Source organism: Ruditapes philippinarum, unplaced genomic scaffold (genome assembly GCF_026571515.1).
Source record: "Ruditapes philippinarum isolate M1 unplaced genomic scaffold, ASM2657151v2 ctg2059_1_1_1_1, whole genome shotgun sequence".
NCBI classification, from domain to species: domain Eukaryota; kingdom Metazoa; phylum Mollusca; class Bivalvia; order Venerida; family Veneridae; genus Ruditapes; species Ruditapes philippinarum.
In genome coordinates, this window is record NW_026861493.1 from 79,767 (window position 1) to 96,195 (window position 16,429).

Genomic DNA, 16,429 nt, shown 5'->3' on the forward strand with positions numbered 1-16,429 from the left:
GTGTGTTTGTGCTTGCAATTGCACGTGATTGCGCGTTCATGTGTTCAGGACTGACAGCTCTTTAATAACTGCTTTTAGCTTTCCAACTGGAGACTCTTAACCAAACTTATAAAATGAGAAATATTTATTCAAGCTTAAAATAATACATTGTACCCATGTAGTTAGTTTATTATCAATGGCTATCTATTTTATAAACATTTTTAGATATTATTTCCTGTGTAACCGGTGGCTAGCATGTGAAGAAGATGATGGAATGGTGGATCGTATTCTTCCTGTGGCTGGTATAGAAGATCTTGTAGCGTTCAAACAACTTTTCTCATCATCCGTTAGGAAGAAGCTGACCAGTGACCATCTCTGGTTGTCTGTGTTTACTAGACCGACAAGGAGCTCCTTCACTCGAGTACAGAGAATATCGTGCTGTATGTCGTTGCTGTTTCTTACTATGATTACAAACGCTATGTGGTTTAAATCAGATGGTGAAGCAGAGCAAGCCCAGAACTCTGGAAAGCAAACCGTGTCGTTAAAAATAGGACCAATCTCATTTACCCTTCAACAGGTGGGTGAACAGCTACAGTCAATAAAATTCTACTTAAACCACATCAATATGAAATTATTCTAGATGATTGGTGTTAATAATATAAAGGTTTTTTTTATCTAACTTAATGTTTATATCCTAGGAAATTTGCAGACGGTTTTAATTATCGTTTGAAGTAAGGTTCGGACAAATAAACAAAATTATCTGCGGCTTAAAATTTTACTATAAATGTTACAAATTTGAGTCTTAAACTTAATTTCAAAATCGATTTAGGTCTGGGTTATTTTATTGCATTTGCAGGTGTTTATAAGTTTGGCTAGTACCATCATAGTGTTCCCACCAAGTTTCCTACTGATCACATTTTTCCGGCGGACTAAACAGAAGAAAAATGCCGTGATGCAGCAGCACCAGCGTAAACCGAAGAGAGGAAAGTGGAAAAATCTCGGAACAGTTTCAAGGTCAAATATGTGGAGTGCTGAAGATGAGCCAAAAACATCAAGGTTTAAAAGATTTACAGATAGCCTACAGAAACTTGTCCGTGGTAATGGGAACAGTAAGAGCAAGTATGACGCCGATGACGAAGAGGAATTCGACAATATCCCGGCACCGACGATAGCAGGAGATCGGGACGCGAAGAAAAATGCTCAAAAGAAAAAGAAGAAACCATTCATGTTTCCTCACTGGTTTAACTATATTGCTTGGGTGTGTAAGTGTCAACAATTTTGATGAGTATTTGTTATTTTTTCTGTCATTTGCTATTAAAGTTTACATGTATTTCTTCGTTTTAATGATACCAAATTATTAAAGATTTTACAGGTTGAACTTAATAATCATCAGTTTTATCCATTTTTTTTATAAATGATTGATGAACTTTAGAAGTCACGAATTTTTATCGCTGTTAACGATATGTCCTTTTTTCAGTGTGTTTCTTCAGCATAATAACCCCGGCATTCTTCACCATCTTGTACAGTATGCAGTGGGGAAAAGAAAAAGCAAACGAGTGGTTGATCACATTCGTTCTCTCTTTCTTCCAATCAGTGATTGTCGTTCAACCAATTAAGGTACTCACTGTAATAGTTGTGTTATAATGCACATCATTATAAAACTCTTTAAAAAGACGACCAACTTAAATTAATGAGAATCAAGAATGTAAACTCGTAAAATTGAAGGGATCTGCACCTGAATTTTGATTTCATTTGAAGAAAAATAAGTTGAAGAAACATAAAAGAAAACGCATAAAGACAATATTTTTTCAGAAAGAAATCTAAGCAAATTATATTAATGTTTAAAAAAATACGCTCGATTAAAGGAAATAAAAGTGATGCAGACTATACTGTATAAAAGAGATTTATTTCGCCTGGAAAACGATTGATCATTGTTAATGTCATTTATTGGAATTCAGTAGACGGCTAATGATTACATAATTTGAAGGTTATTTGTATGATAATTGGATTGGTCACGACATCTGGAAAAGGAATGTCTCTTGCATTGCATTAGCGACAAGTCTAAAATTCGTTAACCAAAGAATCAAATAGTAATGATATCCAGAACAAGTTTTTAGAAATCACGCGAACATATAAATGTTTCTTAAAGACAAATCAGGCTTGTTTAATAAATTAATTCTTTACATGCTCGTTTTTTTATTATTCAAAATCCAACATTTCTAAGAATAACGTTTGACTTTATTTGTGCAGGTTCTTTGTCTAGTTGCATTTATTGCGTGTGTGTTAAAGAAGCCTGACCTTGGTGAGGAGGGAGACTGTACAGCTGAGTTGAACAACGCCATTAGTAGACATGAGGAGGAAGTCTATGCTAAAGGGGCAAGCGCAATAGATGGTTAATATTGTTTACATAATCTCTGATTTCTTTTATTAGAACCCCTTTTTTATATAAATACAAATTAAAAGAAACACATGCTTTAATCTTATTTAATCAAATGCATTGTTTGCTAAAAGTTGATGAAATGAATAGTTTCATATTTGCTTTGATCTACTAGTATCATTAAGATGAGTGTCATGAACTGAATCACTTATACAGATAGCACAAAAAGTTGTCATTTACATAATATTGTCATTTTACATACATGAATATATTTATTTACCATTTTTGTATTTCATACGTTTCCACGATTGATTAAAATAATCAAAGTAGACTAAACTCTTTTCTCCATATTAATTAAAAAATAGAAGCTTTAATGTTTAATGAATACAAAATACTATCAAAGTGATTTTGCATGTTTTTGCACGATAATTATTTAAATGAAGAAAAAAATCATTTCACAACGGGGGAAAACTACCTTCAAATTAAAAAATAAAATGTTTACTTATTGATTCTACAGAGATTGCTAAGCGACGAAGAGAAGCAAACGAGACTTTGGAACCTCCCGACACAAAGAAGCTTGAGGAACAGAGACTGGCTCGCCTGAAAGAAATGAAAATGGAAGAAATATTGAAGGAAATCTTAATATATGGATTCTTTGTTCTTATTTTATTCTTTCTGTCCTACCAACAGAGGGATCTCCAGTCTTTCTACTATACCGAAAATATGAAAAACATGTTCCTCGGAAAATTTGAAGGGGTATTGCCTTTGTTTTAAATGTTTATTTATACATTTTATCAAATTACTTTAATTACTAAACAAAATAAATATAAGATGACTATTGTTTTATGCACATTAAAAATAAGCACAAACAACAACAACAACACAACAAAAACAACAATAAAGTGATGAATATACATGATTTATTTTGAAAATTGCATAAATCTATATTTTATATGTCTCCACTCTTTGTTGATATTTTATTCATATATTGTACGTTAGATATGCAAATTAATGTTTACATTTTGCATTGTTCTCAAAGGTCTCAACAGTTCTAGACTATTGGGTTTGGTTGGAAACGTACTTTCTTCCGACACTATATGCAGCAAAGTACCACAATGGCACAAATTTATATAAATGGTGGGACAGAAGATGCCTCAACGACTTTGAATCTAGAAGGATGGGAATAGCCCGAATGAGACAGTTCAGAATTAAAGAAGGTAACAGAACGTGCTTTGTCATCATGTTGATTATTAATTTAGATACTTCTTGTTGTTGTCAATATATAATAAATATGATTGCTTACTATGTAGTAACGTGGCTTTTACTTCAAATTAGAATGTTCATTGAAGGTAATAATTTTATTCAGTACACAGGAAGTCCATATGACTTCACAGGTGCCCGTTTGTGCCTGAAGTGCCGTACAGAGAGGCACCTGAGGTTTTCCTCCACCAGTAAAGCTGGAAAGTTACCGTATGACCTATACTGTGTTTGTGCGACGAAAACATGACAAATAATAATGACTTCACAGCTTACACTCACAGTTACACTCGTACATAACCATCTCCTTCTGATCAGAAATGGCACGAATGCCCACCAATTAAACAACATGGGTTTCGTAAAAAATACAGTATATAAGTTGCAGCACGTGCACTTTCGGTATGGCGCACTAGAAACGGAACCATTACTTGAAATCCTTTGTATTGATTATTCTCTTACTCGTACAAAAGTGCAGTTGCGCGGAGCAATCGCGTAATTGACTTCATCTTTAAAAAACAATCAAATGCTTTTGAAGACGCCATATTGTAACTGTTACATATTTTCAGCATAACACTGTAACTGATTGGCATAAACGGTCAATTAGAGTTATTTCATGCAATTAATATTGTTCAACGTGTTTATTCTTGATATGCTCTATTCGTAATCTCACTTTTGCCATTTCTCCGCTTCTGTCTTTCAAAGTCCGTAAAGTGTTTGTTTAACAGAAAAAAGTCGCGTCATGCAAACAATTAACTAATTATGATTTTTTTCAAAGAGTACCAGGACATCATAAACACCGCCAAAATTGCTAATGGAACTCTCAGGGAACTAATACGATAAAAACCGCAAGCATGTTTAAAGGAGACGCGTAATTTTCTGTTCTTTGTAAACCATTTAAAATCAGTAAAAGCGTTCAAAGTACGTTCACAGTGAAATACTACCTTAAAAAGACAACGAATTTAAAGTGTATATTAAAGCTATATCTCTGCTGACTGCAGTTTACAAATTTTTGTTTGAATCTTTGAAAAAAATGGCACCTCTATTGAAGCACAGTTGTCTTGTGTTTTTGACTTTTACCTTTTTTTAAAGATACAGCTTTAACCCTTTTTAACCGCTCTGCATACCCATCTTGTTAAGTATTAAAAATGTGTGATTATTGCATAAAGTCGAACACCCAAATTTACTTTTTAGTATACTGTGACTGACATTTAAAAACTGCCTATTTATTTCCAGAATTGCGTGTTAGTATATTTATGATTAATTTATGCTGTTTTAGATAAAATAGATCTTGAGAAAATGTACTAAGATTTTAAGAAAAGTCAAAATATCAACGATTTAAGAAATAATATACATGTTATATGCAATTAAAGGGACTCCACTGAGGTTTTTTGAAATGACGAGATTGAAAATATTTTTTCGAGATTAATGTTTGATGTAGATATAGATCAGTAACTTGTGTGCAAAATTTTAGATCATTCTCTCTTGCAGTTTAACCAGGATAATAATTCGAATTTTGAAAAATGACCCAAAATCACTCAAATCGTATCAAAAACAGCACAAAAATACCCTTTTCAGTTCATTTCTGAGTATATTTCTTAATTATTATTTGCGTGTCGTCCTGTTTTACGTGCCCCAGCTGATCTGTGTAAAAAATTATGATTTTAGGCTTTTGAACCTCGGTGGAGTTCCTTGAAGGGCTGTTTTGCAGTATTTATCACCATATTTCTTATTTTTATTTTTGTACAGTCTGGTCTGCTTTTTGCAATTTACGTAGATTTTAAATGTTTTTAAGCTATGAGTAAATTACTTTCTTTGTTCACTTGGCAATATTCTACTTTCATACATTAAAATAAAAACAACACTAAAAATGACACGAATCTGGTTGTATGCTGCTTTAACCTAGTATATACAATTGTTTTCATTACAGATTCATGCAAGATTCACGGAACGATGCGTGGTACGATCAATCATTGTCGCAACGATTATAACTGGTACGACGATGACACGACTGCGTATCTACCAGCCTGGAAACCAACAAGCGAGGAAAACAGGACCATACTAGACGAAAGACGAGACGACCCATTTGTTTACCAAAACTCATTAAGGTACATCATAAAATCAGAACGATTATCACCATGCTAAAACCGAATGTATAGTTTCGTTTTAGGGAAACAACGCATTTATGTTCTTTGTATTTTGACAAAGATTTCAAGTTAATTGTATGGATAAGTTTGAAAATGTTTGAAAAAATATCATTTCGTAACAAGTCCTTGTGTAATTATGTTGTTGTTTTTTTTTCAAATATATTACAGCGTATATATATTTTTTACGCAATGCATGTTTATGTAGACTGTATCTTATGAATATTTACTGGACATTTCTATCCTATTTTAATTACAGGTTAAAAAGCGCGCCATATGTCGCCACTCTACAGACGTATAAAGGTGGTGGATATGTGATAAACTTTGAACGGAGTTACCGGAGAACAGTTCGCAATCTTACTAGACTTAGACAAGAGGATTGGCTAGACCTTAGAACCAGAGCTGTCATACTCGAGTTTACTGTGTATAATCCAAACTCTAATTTATTTGCTTCGGCCGTGATGACAACTGAGTTCCCTTCATTTGGAGCTGCAATGGCTCGCAGTGAATTCAAGGTACAATGTTTAGAATATTATTCTAATTTTAGCAAACGTTCAATGCCTGAGGCCAATATACTTCTTTTTTTGGATATAATGTTTTCTTCTGCTATTGTACCTACATCGTTTGCTTCCTTTTCACACAAACAATATTCGAACACCTGTCAAAGATGCAATCATAACAATCATTTTTCTAGACAACATACGATAAGATAAAATAAGTTTTATTTCAAGTCGACAAGTATACAACAGTACAACAGAAGCTGTAAAAGCTTTTATAACCGACTGTATATTACATTTAGTATAATATCACATCTATGTGTTAAGCATATTGATAAGCATTGTCTGTTGTTTCATTTTTAAGTGAAAGGGTGAAGTTTCCCTTATGACAAGAGTGTTTCATATATTTACAGATTTTCCGGCTTCAGAGTTATGTTGGAGGATTTGCTATAGTTGTAATCTTCTTTGAGGTCATCTATTGCTGCTTCACCATATTCTTCTTTGTTCGCTGCGTTAAGAAAGTCAAGAAAGATAGATGTAAATACTTCAAGACATTCTGGGATATTCTCGAATTCTGTATGTTGTGTTTTGCTGTTGCCTGTATTGCGATGTACATATTCAAACATATGCTTACAGAAGTGGCGTTCCATTACTTAAAGAAACAGGCACAACGTAAGATATCCATTGGAATTCTTAATAACTTTTCATGTTTTTGTTAATGTGGAAATATATATTTCAATTTTGTCATCATGTAATGTAATCAGTTAATTTCACCAAACATAAAATTAATTTGAGCTGTGCAAGTAATAAAGAAAAAAGGTTTATCATATCATTAAAGTATTTGTTATAAAATACATGAAATACTGATATAAGAACGGTAATAAATTACATATATATACATGATGCCAAAATATGTTCATCAATAAGATACAAATTTACAGACACATTTCATGTATTTTACAGCGGAGTTCATCAACTTCCAGTCTCTCGCAATGTATGATGAGTTTTACGGGTATATGACAGCTATCGTTGTATTCCTTGCGTCTATTCAGTTCCTTAAACTTCTCCAGTTCAACAAAAAGATGAACATGCTTGGCGACACGGTCAAACTTGCCACTAAAGATCTAAAGGTCTTCTCTATTGCATTTTTGCTGTACTTCTTTGCATTCGCATTCACTGCTTACCTCCTGTTTGGCAAGTATATGATTGGCTACAACGGATTCGTTTCATCGGCCGAGTCAACCTTCGCGTTTACTCTTGGCGCATTCGACTTTGAAGCAATGAGTGATGCTCACAAGTTCCTCGGTCCGATATTCTTCTTCTTGTTTATCATGGTGATCTACGTGGGCTTAATGAGCATCTTCTTGACCATCATTGCCGACGCTTTCACTACCGTAAAGGAGCAAACACAGAATGCACAGAACGAATACGAAATGTTGGACTTTGTTTGGAGGAAATTTAAAGGAATAATAGGAGTCAAGTAGCTTGAAATAGTGAAGATGAAAATGAACAGTCTATAGATTATTTGGACAATGCTATAAAGAAGGAAAAACCTGTTTTAAGATCACTAAATAACACGGGCTATATTTGATATTTGATAACTAAAATTGAATTATGAAAATCGTTTTGATAGACTTCGATTCAAATGGAAAACTGATTTAAGAAATAACCTTTATATAATATTCGTACGAGTATTTATTATGTTGTACCCTTGTTTCACATTGTGTCTATTTAATAATACCACCATAATTGAATGAAGGCACATTTATATTATTCATGAATCCGTCCATTTTCTTGTTAATTAGATACTAGTAATCATTTGCATATTTGATCATATATACACTAGAATGTTCATATTACTTATTTTATAGTGATGTTTTTTTCAAATGATTTATTTTATCAAAAAATTTGATTGAGAAAATTTAGTATTATTTTAAATTTTTATTAAAATACATTTAAACATATAGATCAACTCATTTTATGAACACACAGATACTTATTCATGCTAGCACAGTAGCATGCATTTTTCTTTCTTCATCTGGATTTCATTGACGACCGGGTAATATATATCTATGACCTGGAATAAAACTTTAAAACTTATATAACGCATCGTTCTCACTAGTCTTTCGATTTTTTTAATATTTCATTTTTTTGCTCAACATTTTATTTCACCTAGTAATTTATAATCAGGTATCATGTTTATTATCGACACTTAATACACATCCCTGTATTTATAACGCAACAAATGCCACATTCACCTAGGTTTACACTAAATTTCATTATTTTGGCGCGAGAAACTACCAATGTCACCGGTATATTAAAATCGAATATTATCAATTTCGAGAAGAAAAACATGTTAGACCGATTCAAACGCATCAATATCAACACTGTTTGTAACATTTATTAAGTCATTAATTAGGACTCTTAAATTACAACCGAAAAAAGAATTTGATATGAAATCGGAAATTTTCAATAAATATGTACAGAAATGTTTTGGTAAATAAATAACACTTTAAAACGTATCCACAGCAACATTAAAACAATGTACCATAAAAAAAGATAACATTAATTTAAACATCAAACATATATACACAATATAATTTCAATTAAATGCAAAAAAGGATTGATTAGAAAACTAGAATTGTTTTTTAGAAACTCTCCCCTTAAAAAAAGATAACTTTGACTTATCATAACACTTTCAAAATACATCTAGTTTCCTTTGATATGAACTTTCAAATTCCATTTGTATATTTTGATGAAAATTTAAAAAAAGAAACTTATTAGTTTACATAATATTGTTATTGGTTATTATTTGGAAAAATAAAAGTTTAGTTTCAGAATCGCTTCGTTGTTTTTATTTAGTTGATTAACATTTCAGGAACAAACCATTTTCGTTTTCCTGATTTGCTTTAATGGCGGATCATTCACTCACTCCGTGTTTTGCTTATAATTATTCTAACTGAGCAAAATCACCCAAAATATGTCTTATGATCTTATGCATTTTTTTCCGTTTGAAGTGTCTCGGTTGATCTATGTTAGAAATTCAAATTTTATGTTTGTAGGCCTCATTAGAGTTCCTTCAGCATAAGCAGATGATTTCAGTTGAAAGAATTACAATGAATACACTCAAATGAATAAATAAAGTTAAAACTTCACGTAATTCGCCGCTACTTTCTTCAGTGATAAGAATTCAATGTATTCTTAAATCATTATATTAACGTTATAAAATTCATGTTTACCCCTTCTTAAGAAGGAAATATTTACTTCTTTCTCAGGCATAATTTGCCAAAGGTTTCTGGAAGTCTAAAAGTATGTCAGGTAAATTTGTCACCAGCTTTTGAAAGGACAACATCTGATTGTTGGAATTTTGATGGTCCTTAACAAACGTATTCTAATTCATGCGTGAAAAAATAACGATATTGTCTTGAATGTTTGCTGTTCAAGTAAATTCTATTCTTGAAAAGGCTGACTGTTGATATCATTCAAACAATTTCAACGTCACTGTTCTTTTATAAATTTGATACATATTACATACTGGTTATGAGCGTATAAATATACTACATCAATAAATGCGGATCATTCTGACTCAATTGAAACAAGCAACAAGAGTTAATTTCTGATTTTATAGTTCAAGGAGCGCAGTAACGTTCAGCTTATAGGGATATATGCCACACGTGTTACATTAGGATTATCCTAATTATTCGTCACTTCCACATCCTCTTATAGCTGGCAAATTTTGTCTATTTAGGCCAATATAATTTTCTTGTTATTGCCATTAACCGCATATAATAAGATCACACGCTATAGTGGCTTTAAGGTTGGCTAATGTTAGACCTTTATAACCTTTAGCATATGTTGTATGAACTATTTGTGGTCGTCATATCAGTAGACAGTAATTTTTTGAAAAATAGAAAAAAGTTTTTTGAAGGACAAGAAACAAGAATTGTAACTTCCTAAATACGGCTTACTGCATAACATGATCCGTTTTTTGTTAACCAATATTAGCTAAATGTTACAAATATAACATCTATTTGGATACTCATAGTTTATAAAGAACTATATAATTGGTAATCAAATGAAGAAAAAAACTTTAAAAGAAAACATGCTTTTGAGTGAAATATTAATAAGTGTGACATTAAGTATTAATTTCTACGGTGTTACCTCCTTACAAATACAAGAGTCGACAAAAACATGTGGTTATGAGGTATGTATTTCAATATGTTTAAAGATAGTAAAACTCTTTCATATATACATTGAACGTTCATTAAAATACATTCAGAGTTTTTTCTTTCTTTTCGTTCATTTTTTTCTCAATACGTTGTTTGCAATTATTAGGCTGATTAATCTCTCATTTTTACCATATCCTTCAAATGTTTTTTAAATGCCAATTGAAATCAATAAAAGCATTACACTATTTTTTTTGTTCTACATTTTTATTTACTTGCCTTAATTTTTCACTAAGACAATGTCTCGTAAGTTCTTCCGTGAGATGATTCGTGTATGTATCTCTACTCGTATATGCGTTATGACGATAACCAATGTCTGCAATTTTGTTGAATAACTTCTATTTATTCTGTTAAAACTATTATTATTTTTCGTTACGTTAAATAACCCATCCCATTTGTTTGAAGGGAACGGAAATTTGCTTAATATGCATTAAAAGATGTATTTATATACAAGCAGTGTGACATGCCAATTTTAATTATCCTTCATTAAAGAATGTAAAGTAAACTGAAAGTAATAAAATCATTCTTAACCATGAGTCTCATGTTAACATTTACCAAATGTATGTATATGTTGACAGAGTTGTAATCCAGTAAAGGACGATATGCTAAACGTACATATTGTTCCACATACACATGACGATGTTGGTTGGGTCAAGACTTATGACGAGTACTACAGACAAGGTAGGTAATGTCCATGTCCATTATACAGAGGCAAATATGAAATAGCATAACATTCTTTAGTAAAATTATTGTTGAAAGTAGATGAGTTTGTATATGGTGACATTGTTGGGTTTAATGTATGTCATCTGTTAACAAGTATCTGATTTTAATGGATATATACGTCTATATGAGTCGTGTCTTCCTAAGTACATGTACCGTGCAGTACCGTACTTGAATTTGTCTAATGAATGAACTAACTGATACAACTAAATAGTCGTTCCAATGTTGCAGATGTGCGGACGATAATATCATCTGTTGTAGACAATCTAGAGCGTGACCGTAAAGCAGGTGGAAACAAACGTTTTATATACGTTGAGATGGCGTTCCTGAAACTCTGGTGGCAGGAACAAAATGATACAATAAAGGATGTAGTAAGAAATCTGGTCAATGAAGGTACGTAATTTAATGCTTGTCCTGAAACATGCATATATCATTTAAATGTAGCCAGTACAAGAGCAGATTCTTTAAAAGCAAATTACATTTTATGTTTCATTTAAGAAGTTTAGACAATTGAAATGTTTTATGCTTAAAACAAAAGAAAATCCCTCTGAAAAAGTATCTCATTGAATAGTTTAATAAGAAAAAGTCTATTATGATTGTATATTGATACAACATAACATTGCAAACATGATCTCAATAAGGATATAATAATCTACAGTAAGCTAATGCGTATAAATTACAATAATCTTATCTAGTCTGACATCAGGAACACATTCAATGATCTCATGAAATAAATCCTTCGACTGTATATAAGATTTATAATTCAAACATAGCTCAGACCATATCAATGTCGTTGAAAATCTTTGCATCAGAGGCCATCGTCACAATTGTTTAAAGCAATAATACAATGTATATGCATAAAATATAGGCCTAAAATCATTTCGATGAATGTTAAGATAGTGACACATTTTAAAGATTCAAATTCTACTATTTTACACGCTTTTTTTGTGGAACTCCTCCCCCAAAATAACTGCACGCTTTTTGGAGAGATTTGTTATTATTGTCTTTATGTGAAATGAACTGATATATTTTGATTATCTTTAAATGTTGTTATGATAGGGGACTGTGGAAATATTAACAACAAACATATAAACCCCACCTATAATAACCTTTGCATTAATCGTTGATCGATATAAACATAAAACTATTGTACGCGACATTTTATGACATAATCACCTATAATTGTGTAACGAACGATTTACTTTGATGAGAGACGGTTTGGCGGTCGAAACAAATAGAGTTGTGATACAGATCCTAAGAATTACCATAAATCTAGCATTTGTTACACCAGCCTTTCCACTAGTTGTTACATTATGATTGTATCAGTCTGTCTCTTCTGATTAATACTGGAAACGTCAAAATTCAAAGCATAAAATTACGTAAAAGAAGATTACGAGAAAAGATTTAAGAATCTAAATTATGTTTTGTAAACGCTAACGTTGTAATTAACACCAATTAGTGACAATAATTGAACTGTTACAAAATGGTAATAACCTGCCATGAACGCATTTTACGCTCCATGAAGATCCTGTATCGATTTGACATTCAAAATACACATTTAAAGTATTAAAATTTTCAAAATATTAATTTAAAAAAGAAAGCAAAAAAAAGTTATAGTTATTTCTGATCATGTTAAAAGATTCTGAATGATATTAAAAAAACACAACAACAACAAAAACAGTATAATTTTCAGCTCTGTCCTTTATGATGCTTTAAAATTGCAAATTGACAACCGCGTGCAATTATTAAAACAGACAGTCTCCTTGATCACTGTGTGCTTTGCTATCATTTCTTTATGTTAATCAGTTAAAATAAAATATGAATGTTTGTCCAACAATTCGACATATTGAAAAGAAAGATATGTCCAGTTGCTTTTGTATTTTGGTAAGATGTAAAATTAAATAGAGACTCTGTAAGGTCCTATGACGGCTTTTCTGTTTAAAACAATACTTTTTTGTAGCTTTTATATCTTATTGTTGCCACTTACAACTGAATTTGTGCTTCAGGTCACCTGGAGATTATTTTTAGGTATGGTGATATTGTTATGCATTCAATGTATATTTCAGGCCGCCTGGCGATTATTCTAGGAGGATGGTTATTTTGTCACGTACGATTAAAGATATTTCAGGTCGTCTGGCGATTATTCTAGGAGGATGGTTATTTTGTCACGTACAATTGAATGTGTATTTCAGGCCGCCTGGAAATTATTCTAGGAGTATGTTTTTTTGTCACGTACAATTGAATGTGTATTTCAGGCCGCCTGGAAATTATTCTAGGAGGATGGTTATTTTGTCACGTACAATTAAATGTATATTTCAGGTCGCCTGGAAATTATTCTAGGAGGATGGTTATTTTGTCACGTAATATCAAATGTATATTTCAGGTCGCCTGGTGATTATTCTCGCAGGATGGTTATTTTGTCACGTACAATTAAATGTATATTTCAGGTCGCCTTGTGTATTTATTCTAGGAGGATGGTTATTTTGTCACGTACAATTCAATGTGTATTTCAGGTCGCCTGGAGATTATTCTAAGAGGATGGTTATTTTGTCACGTACAATTCAATATGTTTTTCAGGTCGCCTGGAGATTATTCTAAGAGGATGGTTATTTTGTCACGTACAATTCAATATGTTTTTCAGGTCGCCTGGAGATTATTCTAGGAGGATGATTATTTTGTCACGTACAATTCAATGTGTATTTCAGGTCGCCTGGAGATTATTCTAGGAGGATGGTGTATGAATGACGAGGCTACACCATACTATATAGACATCATTGATCAACATACTCTCGGCTTTCAATTCATCAGGAATAACTTCGGGGAATGTGGCCGGCCAAAAATTGGTTGGCAAATAGATCCGTTTGGACATTCTAGAGAAGTTGCCTCCCTTTTCGCTCAGGTTCACTCACATTTCCTTGGCATTTTACCCAATATTTTACAGAGTTGAATATTTAGAAATATCTAAAGTACAGCGATAAGTATTTGCTAAGTGTCTGTTTCGTTTTGGTGTAAATATGATATCGCAATTTAAATCTAACAAAAAATCAAATATCAATTATCAGCAAATTCCTAATTACGTTTAAGGTAGTAACACTTTTATCTTGCATTGAAAGTAAGATTTTTGTAAAGAGAAAACGTACATTGTGCACAAAAGAATGTTTTGCTTCAGTTTGGTTTCGATGGAATGTTTGTTGGTAGGATTGATTATCAAGACAAACGTCAGAGAGAAAGAACGAAGACAATGGAAATGATTTGGAGGTCCAGCGAGTCTCTGAGTAAAATCTTTTCTCTTATCTTTTGAACAGACGATATTAATTGTTCTTGGCAGGTTTTAAATGGTACTGAGTCTGCCTTTAATTATACAATTTAAGTTTTAGCATAATTGGTTTCATATTGTTTGAACTATTGATAGTTTGAAATGGTCCATGATGAGAAAAAGTACGAAACTGATCATGTTTATTTTGTTTATGCTTACAATGTTGATATTCGTGCTGAGGCACACAAATATTCTTAATTTACACAATCATAATTGTATCTTTTTTGACTAAATCAACGTTCATGGCACATTTATGAACTCACGCCTTGTCCTTTCTTTTCATACTCACAGGTAGAGCAGCATCTGATATTTTCGTTGGAGTATTGGACAATGTTTATTGGCCACCAAAAGGTTTCTGCTGGGACTATTGGTGCTCGGATCCGGAACTTGTTAATAGGTATATATAAGTGAATTCTTATTATACCTTATTTACTGCCACAATATTTAGCAACTAATATCTATAAATGATGATTAGGAACTGTGTTCAGAAACTAAAGCTTTTGGAATATTTCTTTCGATTTCGATGTAATTTTTTTCCTATATTAGTTGTAAACTACGCTTATTAATTTTTCCTTTCATGTATTTACGTTAGTAGAATATACCTAATCTAATAACGTATATTTAACGATCAAACAGAATTACCGTGTTATGTGAATTTTCGACTTGAGTTTATGTTTTATAAAATTCTAAATGCATGGTTTGTTAATACTAAGCCTGTATAGAATTTTACACAAATATTTTAGTTCAGAAGATTTCAATAGAGCAAAGGTGGATGAGTTCCTCCGAATTATAAAAGATGAGGTAACATTGCAGAGCTTTGCATTAAATGCCTTTATTATTTGTTACAGCCTAAAGTTTTCTCATATGTTCATAATAAGCGGGTTTTTATTAAGCTAATTCATTTCATTAGGCTGGGTTCTGATTAGATTAAGTTCAACGATATGAATGCCATACTAGAATTTGACCAATTGATTTTCAACAAAATCATACTCATCGTATTAACAAAATGCTTATCTTGTTGATGAAAAATATCGTGTGAAATATTCATCTATCGTAAATTTGTTACAAAAATGGGACAATCAAATGGAAATTTATCACATCGTTGTCTTTAAGTCTGACAATTACGCTACAAATCACGTGATGGTTGAAATGGGAAGTGACTTTCAGTACAGATGGGCAGATAAATGGTACGAGAATCTTGACGAGCTTATAAAGCTGGTAAACCAGAGAGTAAGTTATCACACAAAATAAATACATCAACTCCTTACAGAAACTTATGACTCTAATGAGAAGCTATATTAATAATTTCTAAGTTTACAATTTTTTTAACTAAAAGAATTATGTTATGTAAAGAAAAAATATTCGTTTTATAATATATGTTGTTTAATATTGATAACATTTTTCAGTTTTCCGTTCAAATGTATAATGTAGCCGTAAACATTTGGAATTGTTTGCTGTACCGCCATCGTCACTAATCAAAGCAACAAAGTGTTGGTCGTTTTGATATATATTTGATTTCCTTTTATAAAATGCACCAAAAATTCATTTGGTTAAATGTTAAACACGTTTTTCATATCAATGTGTATGAGATGATTAATCTATTTGATTTCAAGCAAAAGGAGAATGAAGAATTCAAAATCAACCTTCTATATTCAACACCATCGTGTTATCTGTATCAACTACACCGCTCAAATAGAACATGGCCTGTTAAACAAGACGACTTCTTTCCCTATGCTCACAGAGAAAACTCATTTTGGACTGGTTACTTTACAAGTAGACCAACTCTGAAACGATTTGTGAGAACGAGCGGTGCTTTACTACAGGTGATCTTGTTTATCCATTACTTTTTACTAAAAATTCTTAATTACAACGTGTGTAATTAATGTGACAGATTTGACTGTTTTGCTTAAATGCAT

The 16,429-nt window shown here is 31.9% G+C and overlaps 2 protein-coding genes across 2 annotated transcripts in view; both read left to right on the plus strand.

Moving 5' to 3' along the window:
- LOC132715819 (uncharacterized) overlaps positions 1–9,064 on the plus strand; it is a 29,748-nt gene extending 20,684 nt beyond the window's left edge. The window contains 10 exon segments of the mRNA XM_060698897.1: positions 205–556; positions 836–1,241; positions 1,457–1,596; positions 2,230–2,371; positions 2,874–3,112; positions 3,396–3,573; positions 5,541–5,718; positions 6,014–6,269; positions 6,665–6,923; positions 7,215–9,064. Coding sequence (XP_060554880.1) covers positions 205–556; positions 836–1,241; positions 1,457–1,596; positions 2,230–2,371; positions 2,874–3,112; positions 3,396–3,573; positions 5,541–5,718; positions 6,014–6,269; positions 6,665–6,923; positions 7,215–7,735 — 2,671 coding nt within the window. The 3' untranslated portion in view covers positions 7,736–9,064.
- A 1,289-nt stretch (positions 9,065–10,353) lies between these two features.
- On the plus strand, positions 10,354–16,396 carry LOC132715825 (lysosomal alpha-mannosidase-like). The gene is made up of 9 exons (XM_060698902.1): positions 10,354–10,455; positions 11,056–11,158; positions 11,429–11,590; positions 13,903–14,096; positions 14,367–14,472; positions 14,805–14,910; positions 15,257–15,314; positions 15,627–15,743; positions 16,127–16,396. Exons 1-9 carry the CDS (start codon positions 10,354–10,356, stop codon positions 16,394–16,396), a joined length of 1,218 nt encoding a protein of 405 aa, XP_060554885.1.
- Positions 16,397–16,429: the final 33 nt, after the last annotated feature.

Coding starts and splice junctions, on each gene's coding strand:
- LOC132715825 (XM_060698902.1), top strand. CDS start 10,354: ATGCTTTTGAGTGAAATATTAATAAGTGTGACATTAAGTATTAATTTC. Junction 14,097..14,366: donor TTGCCTCCCTTTTCGCTCAG/GTTCACTCACAT, acceptor GTTTTGCTTCAG/TTTGGTTTCGATGGAATGTT. Junction 15,315..15,626: donor TCCGAATTATAAAAGATGAG/GTAACATTGCAG, acceptor GTTGTCTTTAAG/TCTGACAATTACGCTACAAA.